Source organism: Terrapene carolina, unplaced genomic scaffold (genome assembly GCF_002925995.2).
Source record: "Terrapene carolina triunguis isolate 2854851 unplaced genomic scaffold, T_m_triunguis-2.0 Scaffold580, whole genome shotgun sequence".
Classification (NCBI taxonomy): domain Eukaryota; kingdom Metazoa; phylum Chordata; order Testudines; family Emydidae; genus Terrapene; species Terrapene triunguis.
Window position 1 is genome coordinate 6,043,359 of NW_020664931.1, and position 24,290 is coordinate 6,067,648.

At 45.4% G+C, this 24,290-nt stretch overlaps 1 protein-coding gene across 1 annotated transcript in view; it reads right to left on the reverse strand.

Moving 5' to 3' along the window:
• DAP (death associated protein) overlaps nucleotides 1-24,078 on the reverse strand; it is an 83,136-nt gene extending 59,058 nt beyond the window's left edge. Inside the window, exons 1-2 of the mRNA XM_026659122.2 lie at nucleotides 23,975-24,078; nucleotides 12,343-12,439 (exon numbers count right to left, since the gene is read on the reverse strand). Of these exons, the coding sequence (XP_026514907.1) occupies nucleotides 12,343-12,439; nucleotides 23,975-24,029 (152 nt within the window). The 5' untranslated portion in view covers nucleotides 24,030-24,078. The remainder of the gene's footprint in view (nucleotides 1-12,342; nucleotides 12,440-23,974) is intronic.
• Between the last annotated feature and the right edge of the window lie 212 nt (nucleotides 24,079-24,290).

Genomic DNA, 24,290 nt, shown 5'->3' on the forward strand with positions numbered 1-24,290 from the left:
GGACAGGATCGTGACCCTGCCTCGCCCTATCCTCAACTTGCTCTTATGGTGGACGGACGCTCAGCAGGTGTTCTCAGGAGTCCCCTTCGCTGCCCCACAACCATCCCTGACACTAGTGACAGACGCGTCAGACTTGGGGTGGGGAGCTCATCTGGAGGACCACAGGATGCGGGGCCTCTGGTCACAGACAGATCTCCATCTTCATATCAATGTCAGGGAGCTCAGGGCGGTATGCCTAGCGTGTCAGTCTAGCCCGAAACTAGCAGGCCGATGTGTATCGGTCATGACGGACAATACGACCGCGATGTTCTATATCAACAAACAGGGGGTGCACGCTCCTCTCCCCTGTGCCAGGAAGCCCTCAGGTTATGGGACTTTTGTATACAGCACTCAGTCAATCTACAGGCATCGTACCTTCCAGGGGTCCAGAACGAGCTGGCTGACCACCTCAACAGATCTTTTCACAGCCATGAGTGGTCCCTTCACCCAGACGTCGCATCTTCACTCTTCCTGAGATGGGTCTGTCCCGATTGACCTCTTCGCCACACGATGCAACAGGAAGTGTCAGCAGTTCTGTTCCTTCCAGAATCACAGTCCGGGCTCCACACCGGACGCGTTCCTCCTCCATTGTGGGGGGACTGCTTCTATACACCTTCCCATCCATACAGCTCGTCCACAAGGTCCTGCTCAAGATCCGCAGAGACCGGGCTCGGGTCAGTCTCATAGCACCAGCCTGGCCCAGCCAGCACTGGTACACGTCTCTCCTAGACATGTCACTCGGAGCCCTGATTATCCTGCCGCTCTTCCCGGACCTTCTCACGCAGGATCACGGGTGGCTCCAGCACCCAAACTTGCAGTCGCTGCATCTCACAGCCTGGAGGCTCCATGGCTGAATAAATTTGAGCTCTCCTGTTCAGAACAAGTCAGACAGGTTCTCTTGGGCAGCAGGAAACCCTCCACTAGGGCCACGTACCTGGCCAAGTGGAAGAGATTTTCAATCTGGTCAGCTCAGCGCGACTTTCCCCCGGCACTAGCCTCAGTGCCCCAGATTTTGGATTACCTTTTCCACCTAAAACAGGAAGGTCTTACCTTGTGTTCTATAAGAGTACACCTGGCTGCCATCTCGGTTTTCCACCTGGGGGTACAGGGCCACTCGGTTTTTGCTAACCCCCTGGTCAGTTGCTTTCTGAAGGGCCACGACAGGTTGTACCAGCACGTCCGCCAACCAGTTCCTGCTTGGGACCTTAACTTGGTCCTCTCTAGGCTCATGGGGCATCCCTTGAGCCTCTACCAACATGCTCCCTGCTCTACCTCTCCTACAAGGTTGCGTTCCTGGTGGCAATAACTTCAGCCCAGAGAGTGTCTGAGTTCAGGGCTCTAACGTCCAAGCTGCCCTACACCATGGTTTTTTTAAGGACAAGGTTCAGCTCAGGCCCCATCCGGCCTTCCTCCTAAAGATGATATCACAATTCCACATCAACTAGGACATTTTCCTCCCAGTTTTCTACCCCAAGCCTCATGCCAATAGCAGGGAGCAGAGGCTCCACACACTCGACGTCCACAGAGCGCTGGCCTTTTACATCAAAAGGACAAAACTGTTCAGGAAGTCGGTACAGCTCTTTGTCACAGTAGTGGACAGGATGAAGGGCCAGCCTGTTTCGACACAGCACATTTCATCATGGATTGTGGCCTGCATTACCGAGTGCTACAATCTAGCAAGAATCCCAGAGCCCCCGATAACGGCGCACTCTACAAGGGCGCAAGCTTCATTAACAGCTTTCCTTGCTCAAGTCCCCACCCAGGGGATCTGCAGAGTGGCCACATTGTCATCAATACACACTTTCGCCGCACACTATGCAATTACTAGACAGGCCAGAGATGATGCGGCCTTTGGTAGAGCAGTATTCCAGTCAGTGGACAGCTCCGACCCCACCTCCTAAATTTGCTTGGGAGTCACCTGATTGGAATCTACATGAACAAGCACTTGAAGAAGAAAAAATGGTTACTCACCTTCTCGTAACTGTTGTTCTTCGAGATGTGTTGTTCATGTCCATTCCAAATACCCACCCTCTTACCCCTCTGTTGGAGTAGCCGGCAAGGCTATATATTAGGCGCCATGAGGGCATGACTCCAGGGGGTGCCCAGGCCGACCCGATGGATGCTGCTAAGGGAAAAATCTTCCAGACATCATGCACGTGCACACACCTGATTGGAATGGACATAAACAACACATCTCGAAGAACAATAGTTACGAGAAGGTGAGTAACCATTTTTTTTGTGTCCGGCCCTCCACAGGTGCTGCTGGAACAGGTGCTGCAGCAACTTCAGATGCCTCAACTTCTTTGCAAGAGCTCTAGCAGAAAGCTTTCTTGATGAGCATTAAAAGCCAGCCATTCATCTTGCCTTACTGCCATTTTAAGGAGAGGTTTAAGAAATGGAACATGTTCTGGAATTTCTAATAGAATTATGGGAGTTTGACCACATCTGCCACAATCCTCGTAGGTGCCAAGCACCCTTTTGAAATCTCCCAGAAATCACTGCTGTGACTTTGCACCCCATAATGCTTTATAGAAATATGCTTATGAGTGTAAATATGACATAACTGGAGTATGTTTTATGCTAGATATGCCATGTAGCAAATCTTTGCAAAGGTTATATTCTTCAGCATGTATTCATCCTATTTGTACGGATGTATCATTTTTATATCTGAAGTTATGAGCGCTGGCTCTATGCTTGTATTTAAAGTGTTTGCTGTAGAAAGCACCTAAGGCAGATTTGGTCAACATAGCGTGAGGGGATTATTCAAGTAACTGGGAGTACTTGGTGAACAATGAACCTTGACAGAAGCCAATCCACATCTGAGCTTTCCTGGGAATGTCCTATAGAAAACTGAGTCATACATGGACATGTGACTTGCCCATGTGACTCCAAACTTCATTTTGTAGCTGGATTCTACACAGGGGAAGAGAGGGGTTTCCACCCACAGGAGAAAGTCTATTTAAGCCACTGGAAGCCCCTCCGTTTTGTCTTCAGCTGGCACAAATGATAGCCTCTCCACCCCAAGGAGATGCCTGAAGGAAACTGGAACAAAGGACAGTAACTACAGGGGTGTGAGTGATTGCTGAAGCCAGACTAGGAGGAAGTCTAGTCTGTAAAAGAGGCTTATTCGAACATCTCTGAGGGTGAGATTTAACTGCATTTAGTTTTTATTGTATTAGGCTTAGACTTGCATGTTTTATTTTATTTTGTTTGGTAATTTACTTTGTTCTGTCTTTTATTACTTGGAACCACTTAAATCCTACCTTTTGTATTTAATAAAATCGCTTTTTACTTATTAATTAACCCAGAGTATGTATTAATACCGGGGGGAGGAGGGGGGAGCTGTGCATCTCTCTCTATCAGTGCTATAGAGGGCAAACAATTTATGAGTTTACCCTGTGTAAGCTTTATGCAGGGTGAAATGGATTTATTTGGGGTTTGGACCCCATTGGGATTGGGTATCTGAGTGCTGGAGACAGGAGCACTTCTTAAGCTGTTTTCAGTTAAGCCTGCAGCTTGTGGGGGACGTGGTTCAGACCTGAAATCTGTGTTTGCAACAGGCAAGCGTGTCTGGCTCAAACAAGGCAACGTACTGGAGTCCCAAGCTGGCAGGGAAAACAGGCTCAGAGACAGTCCCAGCACATCGGGTGGCAGTCCCAAGGGGGTCTCTGTGATCCAACCTGTCACAACGGCTTCAAAGAGCTGTACCAGAAACTGTGGCATAAACATCTAAAATGGCGGTGCAACAGTAATGGTATAGTACAATGCAAGTGGTATAGACAAAGGCAAAAACTGCACCTGAAATACCATGTGGACACGCTGTACCCTTGCTATTTGCAGTAGTGCAATCCCACCAACTCAACTACCACCAGCCTATGTGAGATCTGAAAAAAGAAGGAAATACACACTTCATGTGGGTTTGTTCTGTGTCCATCACCAGCTCCAGCATTATCTCTCACTATTCTTGTGTGAAACTGGACCTATAATGAAATGATAAACTCACCAGCACACCAGATCCTTCAGGCTGCCCTTTTAAATACACAGAAGTTAATCTTTTCTGTGTTATCATTTTTCCCTTACTTCATTATCAGCTGCCACTGTCAGCTGACAAAGTTCCCTGAAATGTTTAACTTTGAACGCAAAAAATGTAGAGATGCCATTTAAGGAATGTGAGGACTGTTTATGGTGGCAATGTGGCCAAGACAAAAAACATAAAATGCAAAGTTTAACAAAATTTCCCTGCTTTGCAAAAAAACCCTAAAAGTTACCTATACATTAAAATTGCATTTTAAAAAAATGCTTAATAACTCTTATTCTGTTCATGATCAGTTACAGATATTCAGGTCTATTTTGAAATGCAAATCTCTGATTATAAAATTAAAGTCTTCACTATATACATAATTCATATGTTTGCACAAAATACACTAGTTTTCTATATTCTTCCTCATATTTGCTCATCAGTGCCTACCTGACTCTAGTGCTCATGGAAACATTATTAATCTCAGCATCATTAATAATATGGTTCTAGGACAGTGAACCGTGAATAAAAGTAAACCAAGTCACTCATCTAATGACTGAAGAATAACTTAAGTTGAATGGAAGAAAAGTGATGGGGCTTACTGAGGGCAAAAACATCCCCCTCAGTTGCTAGATACGGAGAGCGAAAATGGCAACCAGCAGGGACTGGTAAGCACATTGATGATTGGGAAAGAGAGAAGAGCAGCTTGAGTGGCATCATTTCCTCTCCCCCATGAATACATGGAAGCCCCTCAACACGGACATCAGCAGCCCACAAATTTTAGCGGGAGAGCTTGGATTGGCTGGAATGGAGGGCCAAGTCACTCAAAGGAGCAGCATCCGCTAGCAAATTAGCGGACATACAACAGATAATTTAATTCTGACTGAGGCAGCAACAATTTTACATATAGTGCCATGTCTGCTTTTGTTACCCAGCTGTAGGGTGAATAAAAAAAAACCACACACACACACCCACACACACACCACCAATCAAAAAAGTCGGATTTTTTTTATTTAAATTGGATATTTTTGATAAAGATAAAAGATAAAGACAATTAAGATATATCTTTGAGCTATAATGTATCATAGAATAGGGATTATAAATTCTAATTCTATAGGAGGAGACAATATATTCATGTAATGCTTAAAAAAAGTTTTGTAAATGAGTTCCAATAGTTCATGGATTAGGGACCCAATTTTATGGGGTTTCAGGGGCTTCTGGATAGATTATTTAGGTTAATCTTTCTATCTACCCAATGGGACTCAGTGCTCAATCTAGAAGATACAGTGGAAAGCCGCTATAACGCGATCATTGGGGTCCAAAACATTCAATCGCGGTAAATGCGGGGTCGCATTATAACGGGGTTCCACTGTACTTGTGTTCAGCTTCCGCGCCCAGGCTAGGGGGAGGGAGGGAGGGAGGGGGGGAGAGAGAGAAGGGGGCGGCCAGGGCTTCCTTCAGCTGGGGTGCTGGCCCCTCCCGCCGGGGGGTCCCGCCGGGGTCGCGGGGCTGGCCGCGCTCCGGCCAGGAGAGCGGGGCCGGCTGCACTCCAGCCAGAGTCCCGCTGGGAGAGCGGGGCTGGCCGCGCTCCAGCCGGCCGCACTCCGGCCAGGAGAGCGGGGCCGCGGGGCTGGCCGTGCTCCGGCCGGTGTTCTGGCCAGGGGAGCAGGGCCCCCCGAAGACTACCGCCGCCGGCCTGCCGCGCCGACTGCCGGGAGGGCTCCGCGCCACTCTGCAGCCCGCTCCCAGCAGGGCGCTTCCCTCCTCCGCGCTGCCGCCCCCTACATCGGTCCGCGGAGGGAAAGACGCGGGCTGGAGCGGGCCCTGCCGGGGACAGAGGTGAGAACCCCAGGGGCGGGCCGGGGCTGCAGGGAGAGTCGCTCCTGCTGCAGCCACTGGGGCATGGATCTCAAACGCCCCGCACCTGCCAGACTAGCCCCGCGCCTGCTGCAGCCGCCGGGGCCAGACTCGCCCCGCGTTATAAACGAATTCGCGTTATCACGGGGCGCGTTATAGCGAGGTTCCAGTGTACCATCAGAGATGCTTAGTTTTGCAGTTCTCAAATTGTGGATCTGTGTCTCTGGAGATAGTATGCTTGTTAACAGCAAAAATGTTTTTAAATAAATAATATTTAGAGGTGAGAAACAACAGACCTCAACCCTATTGTCCCTCTGCACATTTTTGTACACAGAGTCAATCCCTTACCGCTCTCTAAAAGTGCAAAGTTTCAAAAAGTTCAATCAATAGAAGATTGTTGGGGGTGGAATAGAACTGGACAAGGAGAAGAAGTCTGGAGATAAATGTGAGAAGGGCGGGACAGGCAGTAGAAACAAAAGTGAAACTGTTTGAGCAGCATATTCCAGAAGTCTTGAGGTCTGAGTGGAGCCTTCATTGATTTGAGATCTACCATACCAGTCTCTCACTAGAAGGGAAAACCTATAATGGCAGCAGGCCGTAAAAGCGACCCAATCTGGGAATATTTTAATGAAGTTCCTCCACCTGTGGGTAAGACAGGCATGCATGCAAAATGCAAACAGTGCAACAAAGAAATGCAAGGCCTGGTTGCCCGAAACAACATCGTGAGATATGTTCCTTCTCAGGAGGAAGCTGCGTTGAAGATGATGAAAGGAACATGTCTGAACATGCAGGATCTTCAGGTTGAAATAAAAAAAGTTTGCCATACTTCTTTCTTAAGGACTGCCTGTCTTCCTTCTGGACTATTCTTGAATTCTCATGTCTGAGCAAAAAATATAGTTGTTACTCTATGGTACTATCATTTTAGATGCAGTTCTGATGAAAAATAAACAGCTGAAATAGACAGATTTTCCTTTTACAATTACACCTTTAAAGTAGTACTGAGTGTCAGTGAATGCAGTGAGGAATACTAAACGAGCAGTATGGTAATAATAATTAAATAACTGCATTGACTTATTTTGTTTAGGAGAATCCATCCTCAATGTACAGGATTCTGAAGACTATCCACCTTCACGATCACCATCATTTTCTATAATTTCAGAGTTATCTGCCAATGATAGTGTTTCAGTCACATCATGTATGTCACATAGCCACAGTATATCACCTGTAGCAAAAAGAAAAAAAATCTCCATCATCCAGAAACAACCATAGATAAGTTTGTGATAAGAACCAGCAGATTACAAAAAGAGGTAACTGATGAAAAAAATGCCCACTTTGTGTATGCAACAAACTCTCCTTTCCGTATGATTGAGAACCCACACTTCATTAACATGGTTCAGTCATTAAGACCAGGATACAGTCCACCCAACAGAGCAGATGTCGCAGGCAAATTGCTAGATAAAGTGTATGAAGGAGAAATTGAGCAGTGTGCACAAGGTCTAGAGGATGAAATTGTTAACCTGAGTCTTGATGGGTGGAGCAATGTCCACAATGATCCTGTTGTATGTGCTTGTGTGACAACAGAAGAAGGGAATCTCACAGAAACAATTGATACATCAGGAAATGCACACACAGCAGAATACTTACAAGAAGTAGCAGTAAAAGCTATAACAAACTTTGAAAAAAAATTCAAATGTCTAGTAAGCAGCTTGGTCAGTAGCGTAGCTAGCGGGGTTCAGGGGAAGCGGTTGCTTCCCCTGACCCCACATTCCCCAAAAGTGGTGCTCCGGCCAGCCGGCGGAACGGGGCCGCGGGCTGGCCGGCTCCCGGCGCTCCGGCCGGCCGGCGGAACGGGGCCGCGCTCTGGCCGGGACTCCGGCCCTGAGAGCATTGCCGGGGGTCTCGGTGCCCCGGACAGTGCTCTGGATGGGGAAGCGGGGCGGCCCTGCGCATGCGCCGCTCCATCTTTCGGCGGCATTTCGGCGCATGCGCAGGGCCGCCAAAATGCCACCGAAGGACCGGCGCCTTTTTTTGCCGCTGCTCCTCCTCAGCTGCAACCCTGGCTACGCCACTGAGCTTGGTCACAGACAATGCTGCAAATGTATCCAAGATGAGAAGAAATTATTTAGAAGAGAGTAGAGAGTCCCAAGCTAATAACATACGGTTGCAGTGCTCATTTCATGCACCTTCTAGCCAAAGACTTCAGTGTTCCAGAAATAAAGGCTAATGTTGTTGAAATTGCAAAATCTTCCGTAACAACCACTCTGCAGCAGCTGCTCTGAAAAAAGTGGGAGGAACCAAGCTAACTCTCCCACAAGACGTGCGATGGAACTCAGTAGTGGACTGTTTTGAGCACTATATCAAGAACTGGCCTAATCTGATGACAGTCTGTGAACAAAATCATGAAAAAATAGATGGCACTGTCACAGCCAAAGTTCTCAACATTGGGCTTAAGAGACATGTTGAACACATGCTGAGTACCCTGAAGCCTATTTCTGTTGCCTTGAACAAAATGCAGGGAAATAGCTGTTTTATTGCTGACGCTGTTGAAATTTGGAAGGAACTGAGTGAGAACTTAAAGAGAAATATGCAATGACAGAGTTAAATTACAAGCGTTAAAAAAACCAAATGGGACAAGCACTATCTCCAGCTCATTTTCTTGCAAATATTCTCAGTACTCGGTACCAGGGTCAAACCTTAACTGCTGAAGAGGAGGAGTTGCTATGACATGGACATCCAGCAATCATCCCTCCATAATGCCAATTATTATAAACTTCAGAGCTAAGGGTGAACCATTCAAGAAATATATGTTTGCTGATGATGTTTTAAAGAAAGTCATACCAGTGAACTGGTGGAAGTCACTTAAGCACTTGGATTCAGAGACTACTGAAGTGATAATCTCACTTTTAACAGCAGTAGCTTCTTCTGCCGACGTAGAAAGAATATTTTCTTTCTTTGGACTAATTCATTCCAAATTGAGAAATCGTTTGGGACCTGAAAAAGCAGGAAAGCTTGTTTTTCTTTTCCAGATTATGAACAAACAGGAAAATGAAGGTGAAGATGACTAAGCTAGCTGCAGAAGCCAATATTTTAAGTTTCTCATGTTGACCTGGCTGACATCATCGATTTTTTTTTTTTTAATATTTCATTTAACTATTTTAGTTAAAACAAATTTTAACAAAAACAACCCTGATTTTAAAAAACACTAATGTTTAACTAAATTCAAAAATTCATATGCTTGTTTTGTTAAAATATTATATGTTTGCTGTTGAAGAAAAAAAATCCAGAATACATAACATTGTTGTTTTAGTTAAATAAAACAGTTTAAATGTCTGTCTGGTGATGTTCTCCTCCTAATACAGCATGGCAAGAAAATCCTCCAAATATTAATGATTAACCTGTTGAATTGGAGATATTTATGAAGTCATTGGGAAGTGAACTATCTGCTTTAATTACCTTTGGTAAATGAAATAACCAAACAATCATTCATTTTCTGATATAGCTGTAAACCTAATCTGAAAAGTTTTCAAAATAAATCACTTTAAAAAATGTATAGTGTGTACCTTCTAAAAATGAAACCTACATCTATCTCTGAGCTGTGAAGAATATGTATTAAGGTTATAACAACCAACAAGAATGCACTTTTATGTAGAAATCCATGATTAAATCGAGTCTTCCTGACTAATGATTTAAATCAATTTGATCCACACTGCCCAGCTGCAGCTAAATGACCTACTGCTTGAGTCCATATGCCCTGTTACACTAGGGGCTATTGCACTACTCCAGTACTAGCCTATGATGGAGTCAGTACACCTCTCTCATATCCCTCCTTTCCCTTGCAGATGCACAAGTTTCCCTCAGATCTTCATGGTCACAGCCCCTATCCTCTCCAGACAAGCAAACCAGCAACAGCACCCACCCCCTCAGGTTAATGCCATGCAATTCCAGACAGTAACTCACAATGCTTCCTGTTTAATGATACACTTCCTGCTAGCATTACCACAGTAGGACTCAATCTGGTTAAAAGGAAATTCAAACTGGTATTTATTGAATTCGAAAACAATTTTGTAATTAACTTTACCTCAACACCTCTGAGGTCAAAAGCACAAGATCAGTCATCAACATAGTTTACAGAAAGACAAGAGTGAAGAGTCTGCACCAAGTGGGTACTTCCATAGATAAAGTGGTCAGCAAGCTGAAACAATTGATCTTGTGAGACACAAGTGCTTTTCTCCCCTTACATAAGATGGAAGTACTACAGGTTGTTATACTTTCTACCCTCTGCTAAGTACAAAAAATTTCCTCTTTGCCCTGCTTTACAATGGTAAAATAATTCTAGTTATGTTTATAGCTTTTCACAGTAGTGTTTTGCTATGAAAGGGAAACATTGGAGGCAACCCTGTTTCAACAAATAAGTCAGACAGCTACATCAAAACACAGGCTCAGAGGTCACCATTATCAAAATGCCACAGCAAAACTTCCTATTTGGATCTAGAACAGACAGGACCATCCTGCAATGGTTTCAGGGTGACATAGTACAGAGAATAAAGTCAAATGAACAGCATGTTACACACCTCAAAGGAAGTATATATGCCTTCTAAAGCCAATAAACATTTGGTACAGGGGTTGAACCCCCCCGCCCCCCCAAAATTATCTGCTCCAACTTGCTTTTCTCCAGACAGAATTTAGAGATGACTAACCTGGTAGATGATGGGCTGTTCAATTCTTCCAGCCTTTCATCCAGCCATACTAATTAAAACTCTTTCTCCACACACAAATTCTTTATTTCAAGTCGCAGTGATCAGTGGAAAGAGAAAAGTTAATGGCTTGTTTTTATTCCTAAAGACAATGCATCTTCTTGTAGCTAAAACAGTGCTAACACCACCACAGTAGAAAGTAGCTTTCCACCTTTTGGGGGAGGGGGGTGGCACCTTTACTAAATACTGGGAGCAGTGTGGTCAATCAGCATAAATAGGATTTGGGTAACATTGGGCTTAGTTATAAAGGAGAAACAGCTGTCACCATACATGTTTATTTTACGTATTTCAAGCATAAGAAGCCACTACAGCTTTCAAACTTTAATGCCAAATAAAAATAAATCAACCTTAAATATACAATAATGAAAACTGTTTTGCAGATTTTTCAGCAGAATGAGGCAAAGAGTCCAGTAAATATGGGAAAATACACTACTATTTTGCACAATCTCCCACTACAATGAACAGTCTTACAGCAGGTGAGTCCAGCTTCAAAACAACAAGTCATTCAGAAGCTCACAACTCCTCAAACATTTGCTGTCTCCCCCGCCAAGCCCAGGACAGTAATAAACAGCTGGTATTGTCAGCCATATCATCCCAGGGAGGAATGAAAGAAACACAAAACCAGTGAGCTTGGCATACATTGAATTAAAAAGCACGGAATTTGAACCAGTACAGCATCACTCACTTCACAAAAGCCCAGAGGTTTGATTTTTCTCACATTTGGGGCTCTGTGTTTTTGGCAAGTGGGTGGATGGGGAAAGGAATCAGACGACAGCTGCAGCGTATGGCATAATCCCCCTCCAAATCCATGCTGTTTCCCCTCCTAAAATAACCAGGCAAACATTGTCTGTATTATTTTTAATTGACCCCTTGCACCTCACTCAAATCCCTGCAAGGGAGAGTGGAATAGGCCAGACATGGAAGGAAATCAGCAAAAGCATAACTTGGAACTCTGTGGGCAGAGGGCATGTTTACACTGCAATTAAAGCCCACGGCTGGCCCATGCCAACTGATTCAGGCTAAGGGGCTGTTTAATTGTGATGTAGACAGAGTTCAGGCTGGAGTCTGGGCTCTAGGACCCTGTGAGGTGGGAGGGTCCCAGAGACCAAACGTCTACGCCCCAAGTAAACAGCCCCTTTAGCCCGAGGCCCACAAGCCCGAGTCAGCTGCGGGGTTTTAACTACTTACCTACTGTAGACATACCCTTAGTGGCCTGGGGAACAATTCAGAAGCAGTGGGCCTGTGTCCAGACTTCCCTGGCCTCTACAGATACCTCACAGCTGGCACGATTTCCCAACAGATTTTAGGAAAACTGTGGATTAGAAGGGCCTTGTCTCAGGCTTACTTGGAAGGGGAGAGGGGAACCAGAGCAGAAAGGGGCCACATTCACTTGGAAAGATGATTTACAGGCAGCTCAGCAAGGTGTAAATTGCTAGTTTCCCAACCCTCTTGTAAGGGCATATATAATCTGATCCTGCATTTCTATTTTGAATTGGAATACAAAAACAAAGGCAGATTACAAGCAACTGCAGATAGCATAAAGGCCCTACCCAAATAAACATGATTTACCCAAACTATTATCACCAAGGTAAACAAACTCATGCTAATCTCCAGAGAGATAGAAGTTAGCTGTACAATATGCATAAAATCATGTATAGACTTCAGACTGTTCACCTGCTGCTCTCCCACTCTTGGTCATCCTTATCTTTCTCCTCTTTGACATCTGGGGTGTGCGGGTGTTTCTGCACAATCCTCATCCCACCAGCTTTCACTGGAATGAAAATAAGAAAAACAAGTCAAATCAATATAACCAAAGGAGAGAAAACTAGTAAAAATAAGGATCTATTTCCAAAAAACAATGTAAGAATCAGGTTGTACAACTCAGTGAGAGCCTGAGAATATTTGCAGGTGGAGGATCTGAGCAGTAGCTGGTTGCTTCTCAAAGCCAGGCATGTTATATTGCCTTATATAGCCTTCCAAGTTGGCCACTCAATGTACCTCTTATTATTTCCGTATCTCCTTAAGGAAATAATAGGCTCTTACTTCACCATTTGTCTCCATTAACTTGTGGCAACAAGAGGCAGCCAGGCAAGTCTGGGATTATCCAACTGAGTAACATAAAAGCAGTGTCTTTTGCAAAACAGCACACACATCAGCAGTGGTAGAAAACTGCACTTTTACCATTCCAAATAAAATGTATACACAATGTATCTTTTTTAAAATGTATCTTTTTTAAAAAAAGAAAAAAGGTGTTTTTAGAATAGCATTACCAAAAAAAGTTTAAAGACACTGTCCATTCACCTTTGGTGCAAACTTTTGTGTTTCTAAAATACAAGCATTACCCAGACATACCAACTCTTACAAATTTATCATGAGAGATGAGATTTCTAAGTAAAATTAAACCTCACTTATGATCTTGCAATAGAACTCTTATATGTCAATACATGTGGGAGAGTAGGCAACACTAATTGTCACATGCACAAACCCTGGGCATGGACAGGGAGAGTATAAAAAAAAAAAAAAAAAAAAAAAACCTTATAGTTTTTGGGGGGGACCGACACACCATTTTTGATCTCTTGAAGTTGGCAATGCTGATTACCAAACCTCAAACCCAACAGAAGTTTTCTCATGATTTACTTTTAGTCCAGATAGAAACAAAGGCCTTATCTACACTGGCAAGTTTTTGCGCAGTAAAGCAGCTTTCTGCACTGTAACTCCCGAGGTGTACACACTGCAAACCCATTTAGTGTGCAGAAACGGCGCACTTGCCGCGCTGTAAAAAAAAAAAAAAAAAAAACACCAAACACACCCACCCACAACACCCCAATGAGAGGTGTACAGCTTTCTGCCCCGGGGGGTATATGGTAGCGGTGCCAGTGTAGACACCCTGGTCGATTACAGTGCTGTGATTGGCCTCCGGGAGGTGTCCCACAATGCCTGTTCTCGCCTCTTTGGTCATCGGTTTGAACTCTACTGCCCTGTCCTCAGGTGATCAACCGTCATCCCCACCCCGTAAATTCCTTTGGAATTTTGAAAGTCCCCTTCCCATTTGCACGGTGACGCATGCAGTGGTCTCAGCACATCTTTCCAGGTAACCATGCCTGCTCCAAGCACCAGGAGATTCCCCGCTTGGAGCAATGGTGAGCTACTGGACCTCATCAGCATTTGGGGAGAGGAGGCTGTCCAGTTCCAGCTGCACTCCAGCACTAGGAATTATGATACTTATGGACATATTTCACGATGCATGATGGAAAGGGACCGTGACACACTGCAGTGCAGAGTCAAAGTGAAGGAGCTGCAGAACACCTACCACAAGACGCGGGAGGCAAACCGCCGCTCCAGTGCTACACCCACAAGCTGCCAGTTCTACGAAGAGCTGGACACGATACTCGGCGGCGACCCCACCTCCACTGCGAAGGCCACTGTGGATACTTCGGTGGCTCGCGTGCCAATCGAGAGTGGATTGAGCCAGGAGGAGGAAATCTTGGATGAGAATGTGGAGGGGGACCCAGAAGCAGAGGACAATTCGGAGGTCAGAGATGCATGTAGCCAGGAGCTCTTTCCTACCCCGGAGGAGGCTAGCCAGTCACAGCTGCCGGATCTTGGCGAAATGCAAACAGGAGAGGAAGCCTCTGGTAAGTGGATCTGATTTTGGGAAATCACAGAAGTGAGTTGTTGGGGGGGGAGGAGAGTTGCAGAAAGCAGGCGTGTGTCTGTATGATGCACGTACCACCACGTGCCTAGTCTGAGCGGTGGAACAGGCTGTTGATTGACTCCCTCACTTCATGGGAGCCTGCCTCAGATCTCCAGGAAACTGTCATGGAGATACTGGGCAAGCCACTGCCGCAGGTTCTTTGGCAGAGCTGCTTTACCGTTGATGGGGCAGGAAACAACTTTCCCACGCCACTCTGCCATCACGGGGGGGGAGAGGGAGAATCATTGCTGCACCCATGCGAGCTACATAAGGGCCAGGGGCAGAAGCCGCAGTCTCGGAAAAGACGCTTCCTTAATTCCCTGCTCACCCTCAGCAGCGAGATATCTTCCATAATCAATACAGCCTGTGGAAAATGTGGACACAAGAATGATTATCAGCACCCCACTACAGTGCTGGCTCTCCCCAACAGCCACATGCCCAGTGTACAGTAGGGTCCGGGAACACTGATTTACCCTGCGGCTACTCACCATTTTGGCGGTCGCGTGGCTCATGTGTGCTTGCCTGGGGTCAGCCAGTTAGTGACAGCTGTGTGAGTACTGGCTGTGTTTTAAAGCACTGAATTAGTGCTCTCTGTGTTGCAAACAATACCGCTTCTGTAAAATGTTGCATTTAAACTTCACAGAGATGACCCTGGGAGGCCAACCTCCCGTATCGGCGGCAGAACGGCTGCACAGAATTAGAAAGCGGCCACGAAGAACTAAGGACTTTCTCCGTGAGGTTATGATGCACTCCGCCGCTGAGAAACAGGAATTAAAGGAGTGGCGAAACAGCGAGAAGAGGGACCGAAAGGAGAAGGCGGCACACCAGAAGGAAGCCACAGAGCAGCTCTTAAATGTTATGGAACGCCAAGTGGACACGCTCCAGGTGATACTAGCTCTTCAAACTGAGCAGCTCCGCGCCCGCCCACCCACCCACCCCTGCAGCCGCTGTCACAAAACTCTTTCCCATGTGCCCCCCCCACACACCGCCAACACGTTATCATCAACCTCCTGGCTCCACTCTCTACCCGCAGCATTCCACTCCTCCCTCCTCACAGTCCAGCACTGTGGACTCCCACTACCCTCTGCACTCAACACCCATCCCTCTTCAGTTTGGCCCTGCTGAAGTACAGTACCCGCTGCACTGTACTCCAAAGGAGAAGGTTGGTTATGATCTCTGGACATACACAAATCTGTAGCTGTCCCGGGACCTCTCCCGCTCTGGAGACCTTCCCTTCCCCCATACCTCTCCCTGCTGATATATTTTTGTTGTTCGATTCTCTCCCCTGGTTGAGGTATGTTGGTTTGAAAGCAATCTTTATTCTATTAAGTGAAAGCAAGAAAAGCACTGCAAAGCAACAGGCAATTATGTTAAACCCCCTTATGCATCACATGCACCAGTCCCCTCCTAGCATTACAAGCACTGCAATCCCAAGCATAGCAGCAAATATTAGTGGCTTTTAGCTTCAAATTGCTGCCTCAAGGCATCCCTGATCCTTATGGCCCCGCGCTGTGCCCCTCTAATAGCCCTGGTCTCTGGCTGTTCAAACTCAACCTTCAGGCACGGAGCCTCTGTGGTCCAGCCCTGAGCGAAGCTTTCACCCTTCCCTTCACAAATATTATGGAGCATACAGCACACGGCTATAAGCATAGGAATATTGTCATTGGCCAAATCCAGCTTCCCATAAAGGCAGCGCCAGAGGGCTTTTAAACAGCCAAAAGCACACTCAGTCATTCTGCACTTGCTCAGCCTGGTGTTGAACCGCTCCTTGCTGCCATCAAGGTGCCTTGTGTATGGCTTCATAAGCCACGGCATTAAGGGGTAGGCGGGTTCTCCCAGGATCACAATGGGCATCTCGACTTCACCTACGGTGATCTTCTGGTCCTGGAAGAAAGTCCTTGCTTGCAGCTTCCTGAACAGGCCAGTGTACCGAAAAATGCGTGTGTCATGCACCTTTCCGGACCAGCCTGCATTAATATCTGTGAAACGTCCACAGTGATCCACAAGCACCTGGAGAACTATTGAGAAATTCCCCTTCCGATTAATGTACTTGGTGGCTAGGTGGGCCTGGTGCTAGAATTGGAATATGCGTGTCATCTATCGCCCCTCCGTAGTTAGGGAAACCCATTTGCAAAGCCATCCACGCATGTTGCCCAGAGTCAATGTATTTCGGAGCAGGATGCAATTAATGGCCCTGCACACTTCTGTCAACAAGAGTCCAACGGTAGACTTTCCCATGCCAAACTGGTTAGTGACCAATCGGTAGCAGTCTGGAATAACCAGCTTCCACAGTGCAATTGCCACGTGCTTCTCCAATGGCAGGGCAGCTCTCATTCTCATGTCCTTGCATCGCAGGGCTGAGGCGAGCTCATCACACAGTCCCATGAATGTGGCTTTCCTCATCCAAAAGTTCTGCAGCCACTGCTCATCATCCCAGTCGTGCATGACGATGTGATCCCACCTCTCAGCGCTTGTTTCCTGAGCCCAAAAGCGGCATTCCTCTGTGGTCAGCACCTCCGTGAATGCCACAAGCAATCTTGTGTCGTAGCTACTACGGGTGGCGAGATCAATGTCACACTCCTCTTGCCTTTGTAGTTTAAGAAATAATTCCACTGCCACTCGTGATGTGTTAGTCACAGCGAGCAGCATACTGGAGGGAGAAGGGATAGCTCAGTGGTTTGAGCATTGGCCTGCCAAACCCAGGGTTAAGAGCTCAATCCTTGAGGGGGCCATTTAGGGATCTGGAGCAAAAATGTGTCAGGGATGGTACTTGGTCCTGCTGTGAAGGCAGGGGACTGGATTCGATGACCTTTCAAGGTCTCTTCCAGCTCTATGAGATAGGTATATCTCCATATTAAAAATCCATTCCGGCAGATTATACTCAGAGAGTACTCAAACTGTTGAAAGATGGCGCCAAATGTGGACAGAATCACAAGGCATTGGGACAGGACCCAGGATGCCCTGTGACCCCCTTCGCCTTCCCACAACTCGAAGAGGAAGAGATGCTTTGTGGAATAGCTCCCCAGAGTGCACTGCTCCAAATACCGCCACAAGCGCAAACATGCTATTGCACAGGCAGCTGACAGTGTGAACACACAACCGTTTCCCTTCAGCATTCTCTGAGCAATGCTGTAACTCTGCCAGTGTAGACCAACCCAAACCATTCTCTTTGAAAGTGAAACTCAATTCATTGTTCATCTTGAGAACCGCAAGATAGAAACTAAGCTCTGCTTCTGTAATCAGGACAACTCAAGTGGTCCCAATTTTGGGGGCCTAAAAGAACAAAGTAGTAAAATTGATTTTTTTAAATTTTCAGTTTTAACATTCTGTGGTGATATTAGTAACTGGTAAAAAAATCCATTTGGTTGCAATAAGGTACAAGAATTTTAAGGTGGTGACCATGTCCCTTAAGGAAACAGGTTCCAAATTACATTACAATCAATAGTTCCATTAGAAAGCCATTAAAAGGGACAGAACGCAGAACTCTATGCAAGCACAAAGATTCACAAACTTTTTCATTTGTGTTTCAAGTTGATATTGTTGCTATGAAAGAGCTCATTGGATGTTTCAGAGATGCCATAATCTGAATAAACACAATGACTGAACAATCACATCATCCTGAGAGATTGTCAACATTCTGAAGACAAGTACAGTAACTCCTCACTTAAAGTCGTCCTGGTTAACCTTGTTACATTGCTGATCAATTAGGGAACGTGCTTGTTTAAAGTTGTGCAATGCTCCCTTCTAACGTTGTTTGGCAGCCGCCTGCTTTGTCCACTACTTGCAGTAAGAGCAACCCATTGCAGCTAGCTGGTGGGGGCTTAGAACCAGGGTGGACCAGCAGCCCCCCCATCAGCTCCCCATGCAGCAGCTGCCCAGCAGACTAGCAATTGCAGCTGTCCCTCCCCGCACTGCCATGTACTGCTCCTGCCCTCTGCCTTGGAACTGCTCCCCATGACTCCTGCTTGCTGTGCGGGTGGGGGGCAGAGGAGGCGGGGGGGCTAATGTCAGGGTGCCCCCCTCCACTGACACAAGGCAACAGCAGTTTGATTACAGGATTTATTTGTCTGATTTTTAACTAGATTTTTTCCTTAAAATATTAAATCAAAACCTTTAAAATATACCCTAATTTAACAATGGAGAACAATTTAAGAGACAGTTACAAGGCAAAACTAACGCAACCATGATTGGCAACACATTTAAAAAAAAATTATCAGTTTACTATTTCTCAAAATTTATATTAAGAATTATTGGATTATCTTTAAAACATAAAATGTATAAACTCCTACAATAGTGAACATTGTTTATATCAGATAAGGAGGATTTTACTAGTGAATGCAAAGAAATGACAAACTCCTGCTACTCTTTTATGATGCAAACTATTAAAGAGACCGCTTGCATTAGCAAATAACGTCAGGGCCTACAACACGTCATCCAGCATTAACATCTCCTCTTAACTTAGTTTATAAAGACAATTAGCCCCATTAATACTTCCCACAACGGGCTTGGAGGTAGGAATCAATAAACATAGAAAAAAGGTGCAATAAAAACAAAAACTAGGTTACAGAAGATAAGTTGTTTGAGGAACCACAGAACAGGAAGCATAACAGTATATTTTTTATTTGAGATTAAAACAAATATCAAAGTTTATTGCTTTGTATGTTATTTCTTGTCAATAACAACTGTGTACTAGCACAAAAGTAAACATATCTACTAGCAAGATCTGGGACAAACTAGAAGATTTTTTGTTTTAATCCCCACCTGAAATAAAATGGTACAAAGATATAAGGTCAGTCCCACAATTCTTACTCACATGAGTATTCTTTACTCAGACAAATAGCTCTATTGAACTTTTTTTTTTTTTATTTACTTTAATTCACAAGCCTAAAGAAGGTGTAGTAGGTTACTGTACTTTTGTCAGGTTACACTATGCTGTCTATTTCGACACCATTCTTTACAACCAAATAGCAAACAAAAGATCAAGTTACTCCTTTTAGCACTAAATTTGGTTGGGTCAGGCTCTTTCTTCACTTTTATTACACAGTCAGGCTATTGGTCACTGTTCTCTGCTGGTTTATTACTGGGAGTATTCACACAACAAAAACACCCCACCATTTTAATCTGTGTTCTGACTAGTGTAGTAAATTTTCTTTGGCAGTGTGGAAGAAAGAGAACCAAGTGCCCTAGTAGTCTATGTACTGCCAAGATTTTAAGTTTAAAAGCAGTAATTTTTTTGTGCCCCAAAAATCTTACATAACTTTCTGACCCAATCGCTAAACTCAGTTTCCTTGTGTTTCCACTTTTTTTGAAATCTGCCTCAAGCTGCAAAGAGAGGATCAGCAAGGGAGGCCACCTAGGTGATGTAAGCAAGGAAAGTCCAAGTGCCTCTTATGAACCCTTCGGGAAAAAAAAAAGCAGGGTTCCATTTGTTCAGTTTCTGGAGTAAGAGCCTGATTTGATTTTAACAGCAATACCTTGCGTTCTCCCTGAGAGGCAGGAAAGATCATGTATTTTTAATACAGGGCAAGGACTGTTGTATGTTCCTTGACAAGCAAGATTGTTCCAGATATACTGTTGGATTGTTTAGGCAAAGCTCTAAAGTAGGGATGCTTGTTGGAGATCTAGAACCAGTACAGATTCTAGTTTTGTTCAACCATTACTCAGTGTGTGGGCTTGTTTTATAGCTGTAGGCCGTTTGTTGAAGTCTGAGAGATATCATGCTAACATATTTGATTCTTCTTCTTGATATCTACCAGAGGTTCCCCAGTAATCTCAACTCCATTACTATTCACAGCTTAGTACATTTAGATTGTTGATATGCAAAGTCTGGGCCTAATCTTGTATTCACTGGGCACCCACAAGTCTGAATGAAGTCACTGGGTGCCCAGGAACTCTAATGTAGGCCCTAAAGTCTTAGCATTTGACAGTTTTCCTTGCAAGTAACCTTGAATATTTAGGATATGTATTTAAAATTAATTTCACACAAACTATATGGTAATGATTCCAGCCCAAGGTTAAATTGAACTGACATGAGGAAAAGAAATGCATCCTATTAAAAGTTCATTAAATATACTCTTACTTTGTATGTTTTTTTGCTTGTGTATAACTATGGGCAGAATCTGGCTCACAGTCAAGTCTTAATTATTTTTACTTTACATATTTTTTCTGAACTATTAGAGTAAACCCCAGTGGGTCCCTTTACGTCATTAAGTGTAGTAAAACAATAAGTTCTCTTAAGCACAGTGTAATAAAATAAGACTCCTCTATTGACAACTTGGTAGGGCTAGTTCCTAGCAACGTAATTTAAAAATGCTATCCCATTTATCTATATATAGTTTGTCAGGAATCAGGGCCTGCTGCAGACCCAGTTCCTGGACAAATCTAACCAGTGCGGCTGGCCTGTACTAGGCTGCCTGATTGGTGGGAAAAGTCAGCAGACCGGCTCTTAAGTACTGCTACAGTAGTTCAGTTGCTGCTCAAAGCATTTATCCATGGCTGAGATGTCTCCTGGCCCCACCTTTGTCCCATTCCAGGTAACTTGGCTCTGACCCTGGGGTCCTGTTCCTGGCTACCAACTGCTGCTCTAACCACTAGACATGACCACCCATGTCTGGTCTCCGACAGTCTCTTGTTAAAACCACAAATCTCTATTTTAATGTTAGTTTGTAAATTACCACTTCAATATTTTTTTAAATCATGAAACTAGATAGCTCAGCATTTAGAGAATTAGGTCCTGATATCGGGTAGACCACTGACAATCTACTGGATCACTAGCGTCAATGGAATTACTGTGGATTTTCTCCAGTGTTAGAAGAGATGGAAATACGGCCCGCAGCCTCTCACCTCTGGTTCAAAACCATCCTCTGTTAGAAGTGTCTCAAAGTCTATAAGCAGACAATTGTTCAGGGGCTCAGACAGAATGAACCAGTGGTCTAATTCCAAGGCCTAGTAAACAGATGTCCATGCAACAATGGAATTGCTGTAAGTCTCAACAGAGATGCCAAAATCTGAATAGGCACAATGATTAAACAACCTTTTCACCTCTAGAGTAGGTGCCTCAAAAAATAAACCACAAAAAGTTAAAGCACTATGTCAGCAAGATCAGGGGAAGCTTGCACTCCCGATGTCTCTGTTGTAGCTGTTTTAGGGACAGAGAGAGGTTAAAAGACAAATGTAGTCTCTGTGCTGTCACTCACACCTTCCACAGGTATTACAGTAAAAACACTTAATGCCAACCAATAAGCTGAAACTTGTTCTTAATTTGTCATTATACCATATATGTTGCTTGTTTCCAATTGGAGCTGCTGGGTGCTCAATCAACACTTCTGAAAAAACAGGTCACTTATTTACATGCCTAAAAATAGATTTTGAAAACAAATTTTGGAAAAAACCCATCCTTCACCCCACTTTTTTTTTTTTTTTTTTTTTAAATACCTTGGATACAGGTGTTAGTAAAACCAAAACGTCAGTCTGACCAAAAATTTCTTGCACTGTTCAACTTTTTACTCTCTTGGCTCCTTTATGTTTTCATTTTCCTAATTCTCTAGTCAGCGTCTTCCATACAATGCATAATTTGAATTTCTGATGTTTTGTTTTATTTTACAAAAAAACCTACACATGAACATTCACTTTTCAGACTCCATATATATCATAAAGCAGCAAAATAGAGCCCAAATTTGCTTAAATTCATCGCCGTTTACCTTTGAGACATAATGTCTTTATACAATAATTAAGTATTCAATTTTGTCACTGAGGTCACGGACTCCATGATTATAACGGACCTTTGTGACTTCTTCAGCTTCAGCCCCCTGCCGCAGCTGTCAGTCCGACCCCCCACTCCCCCAATGCCCCTACGGACAGGTCACAGGCTTCTGGGAATGTCTGTTTATTGCCCATAACCAGTCCATGACTCATGAAAAATTCCTGAGACAAAATCTTAAACATTAACAATAATGGTACTGCAAGACTCTAAAATTATAATTTTATTCCTACTGGCTTGAAGACAGAATTATTAAACGAACCCGGTGAATAAAAGGTTGCCAAGAAACACTGAGCTGAAACTTTAGTGCCATTTAAAAAAGAAAACAAAACAAAAAAAACCCTCTCTCTCTCTGGAAGAAGACATTTTAAAGGTTGCTGCTCACCTAGGATCCAAAGCACCCCTTTGAGAGACAGCTTGGTGAGGAGAGCAGGAAGAATTGCTTATTGTGGGTGATAATAAAAGCCCACTATGCAGAGTGGGGCTCTGCAGGGGATGCAATGATGCTCAGATGTAGCCACACTGCATGATTGTGTAGGAACCCCACAGACCTAAGTGTAGGGGTTAATGCTGCTCCTAAAAAGTATTAATTTCTGCTCCCTGTTTATCCTCAAACAGGCATTGTTATGCCAACAACAACAGAAGAGTCTTGTGACCTGGCAATAAAGCAGCCCTTTTTTTAAATTATTATTATTTGTATCATCACAGCCCTCCCCCCCCCCCTCCAGTCTCCACAATTTATTAGGGCTAGAAACACTGTGTCTGATTCTCTGCTGCCTTAAAACCTGTACTGTCATGTACACCTGTGTAAAAATGTGTAAAAGCACTACTAAATCACAACAGTGCAGTGTTTTACACTCAAGTCATACTGGTGCAAATGGCAAAACAAGGTAGTGAAGAATTAGGCCCCATGTTTCCAGCTTCTCATTTTGTCCCTTCCCCATGAAGGGAGCACATGATTAAGGCAACACTAGAAGGCTGTTTCTCGGGCCCTCCTCCATCCCCTTTCCATGGGTTTTTCTGCATAAGGGTACAAATATCTCCCTCAACAAGGAAAAAACACAGAGATAAAGCTCATTCATGCTCAGCAACTAACCTGGGAAGTCAAATAGCATGCACCCAGTCAGGCATTACTTGCCTGTACAAAACTTATCTGGGAAAAGAAGAAAGTGAGCCTTGTTTCTAGCGCAGACTGCTCAGGACAACAAAAAAGTGCAATGAGAGCACAAGCTAGAACTGAAGATTTGAATGGGGGGGGGGGCACGGCTGCTCGGTAATGGCATTGAGCAAGAGGAGTCGATTAGGACTTTGTTTTGAACAACAAGTGTTTAAGTCTGATAAGAATAAAATACCTAGATCTACCTACACCTGGCCACATATCCTAGCGGAATGGGGGGGGGGGGGGGCAGCCCTGAGGCTGCTGCTCGACACTCGCACAGTGCTCTACTTTTTCAAATCGCTGTGCGGACAGTAACCAACATGCTGACAAGTTCGCACGTTTGTTACCATCGAAAGGCCAAAAGGAGCCCCCGGTTGCCTAGCGCTTGAACAGAGCTGCAAGCGGTGCCTACGTGGCCACTGGGGTGACAAAGTCCCACCTCAGCAGCAACAACAACAACGCCGCAGCCAGGCGCTGGGTTTGGTCGCACGGCAGCGAGCTCCTGCGCGCTCCGCTCGCCCGGGGCCCCGGCCGCTGGCGGGGCTGGGCCCAAATCATGTCATGCCTGGGCCTGGGGGAGCGCGAGGATTTGGCCCCGCAGCTGGCGCGTGCCGGCCCCGCACAACCGCCCGACCCCCGCCGCGCGCGGCTCCCTTCGCTCCCCGCAGCCGGGGGGGGGGTGGGGGGGCAGTACCGGCAGGGGGGTGTCCGGCCCGAGTCTCGGCTCGCTCCTGGTCAGTCGAAGACATCGTGCTCGGCGCCCCGCGACTGGATGTGCAGGGCCGGGGACTGGCTGCCACGGGCACCGCCCCCAGGCTCCGCCCGCGCTGCCAACGTGGCCGGGCGCTGATGTCAGGACGCCCGGCCCCAGCAGCGCGAGGCGAGGGGCGGGACCCGCTGCGGAACAGGCTCGCGCCCGCCCGCGAGACCCGACCCCTCCCCCAGGCTCCAGCGCCGGGGCCGGGCGGGAGCAGAGCGGGGGCCAGGGAACAGGGTAACGAGGCGGGATT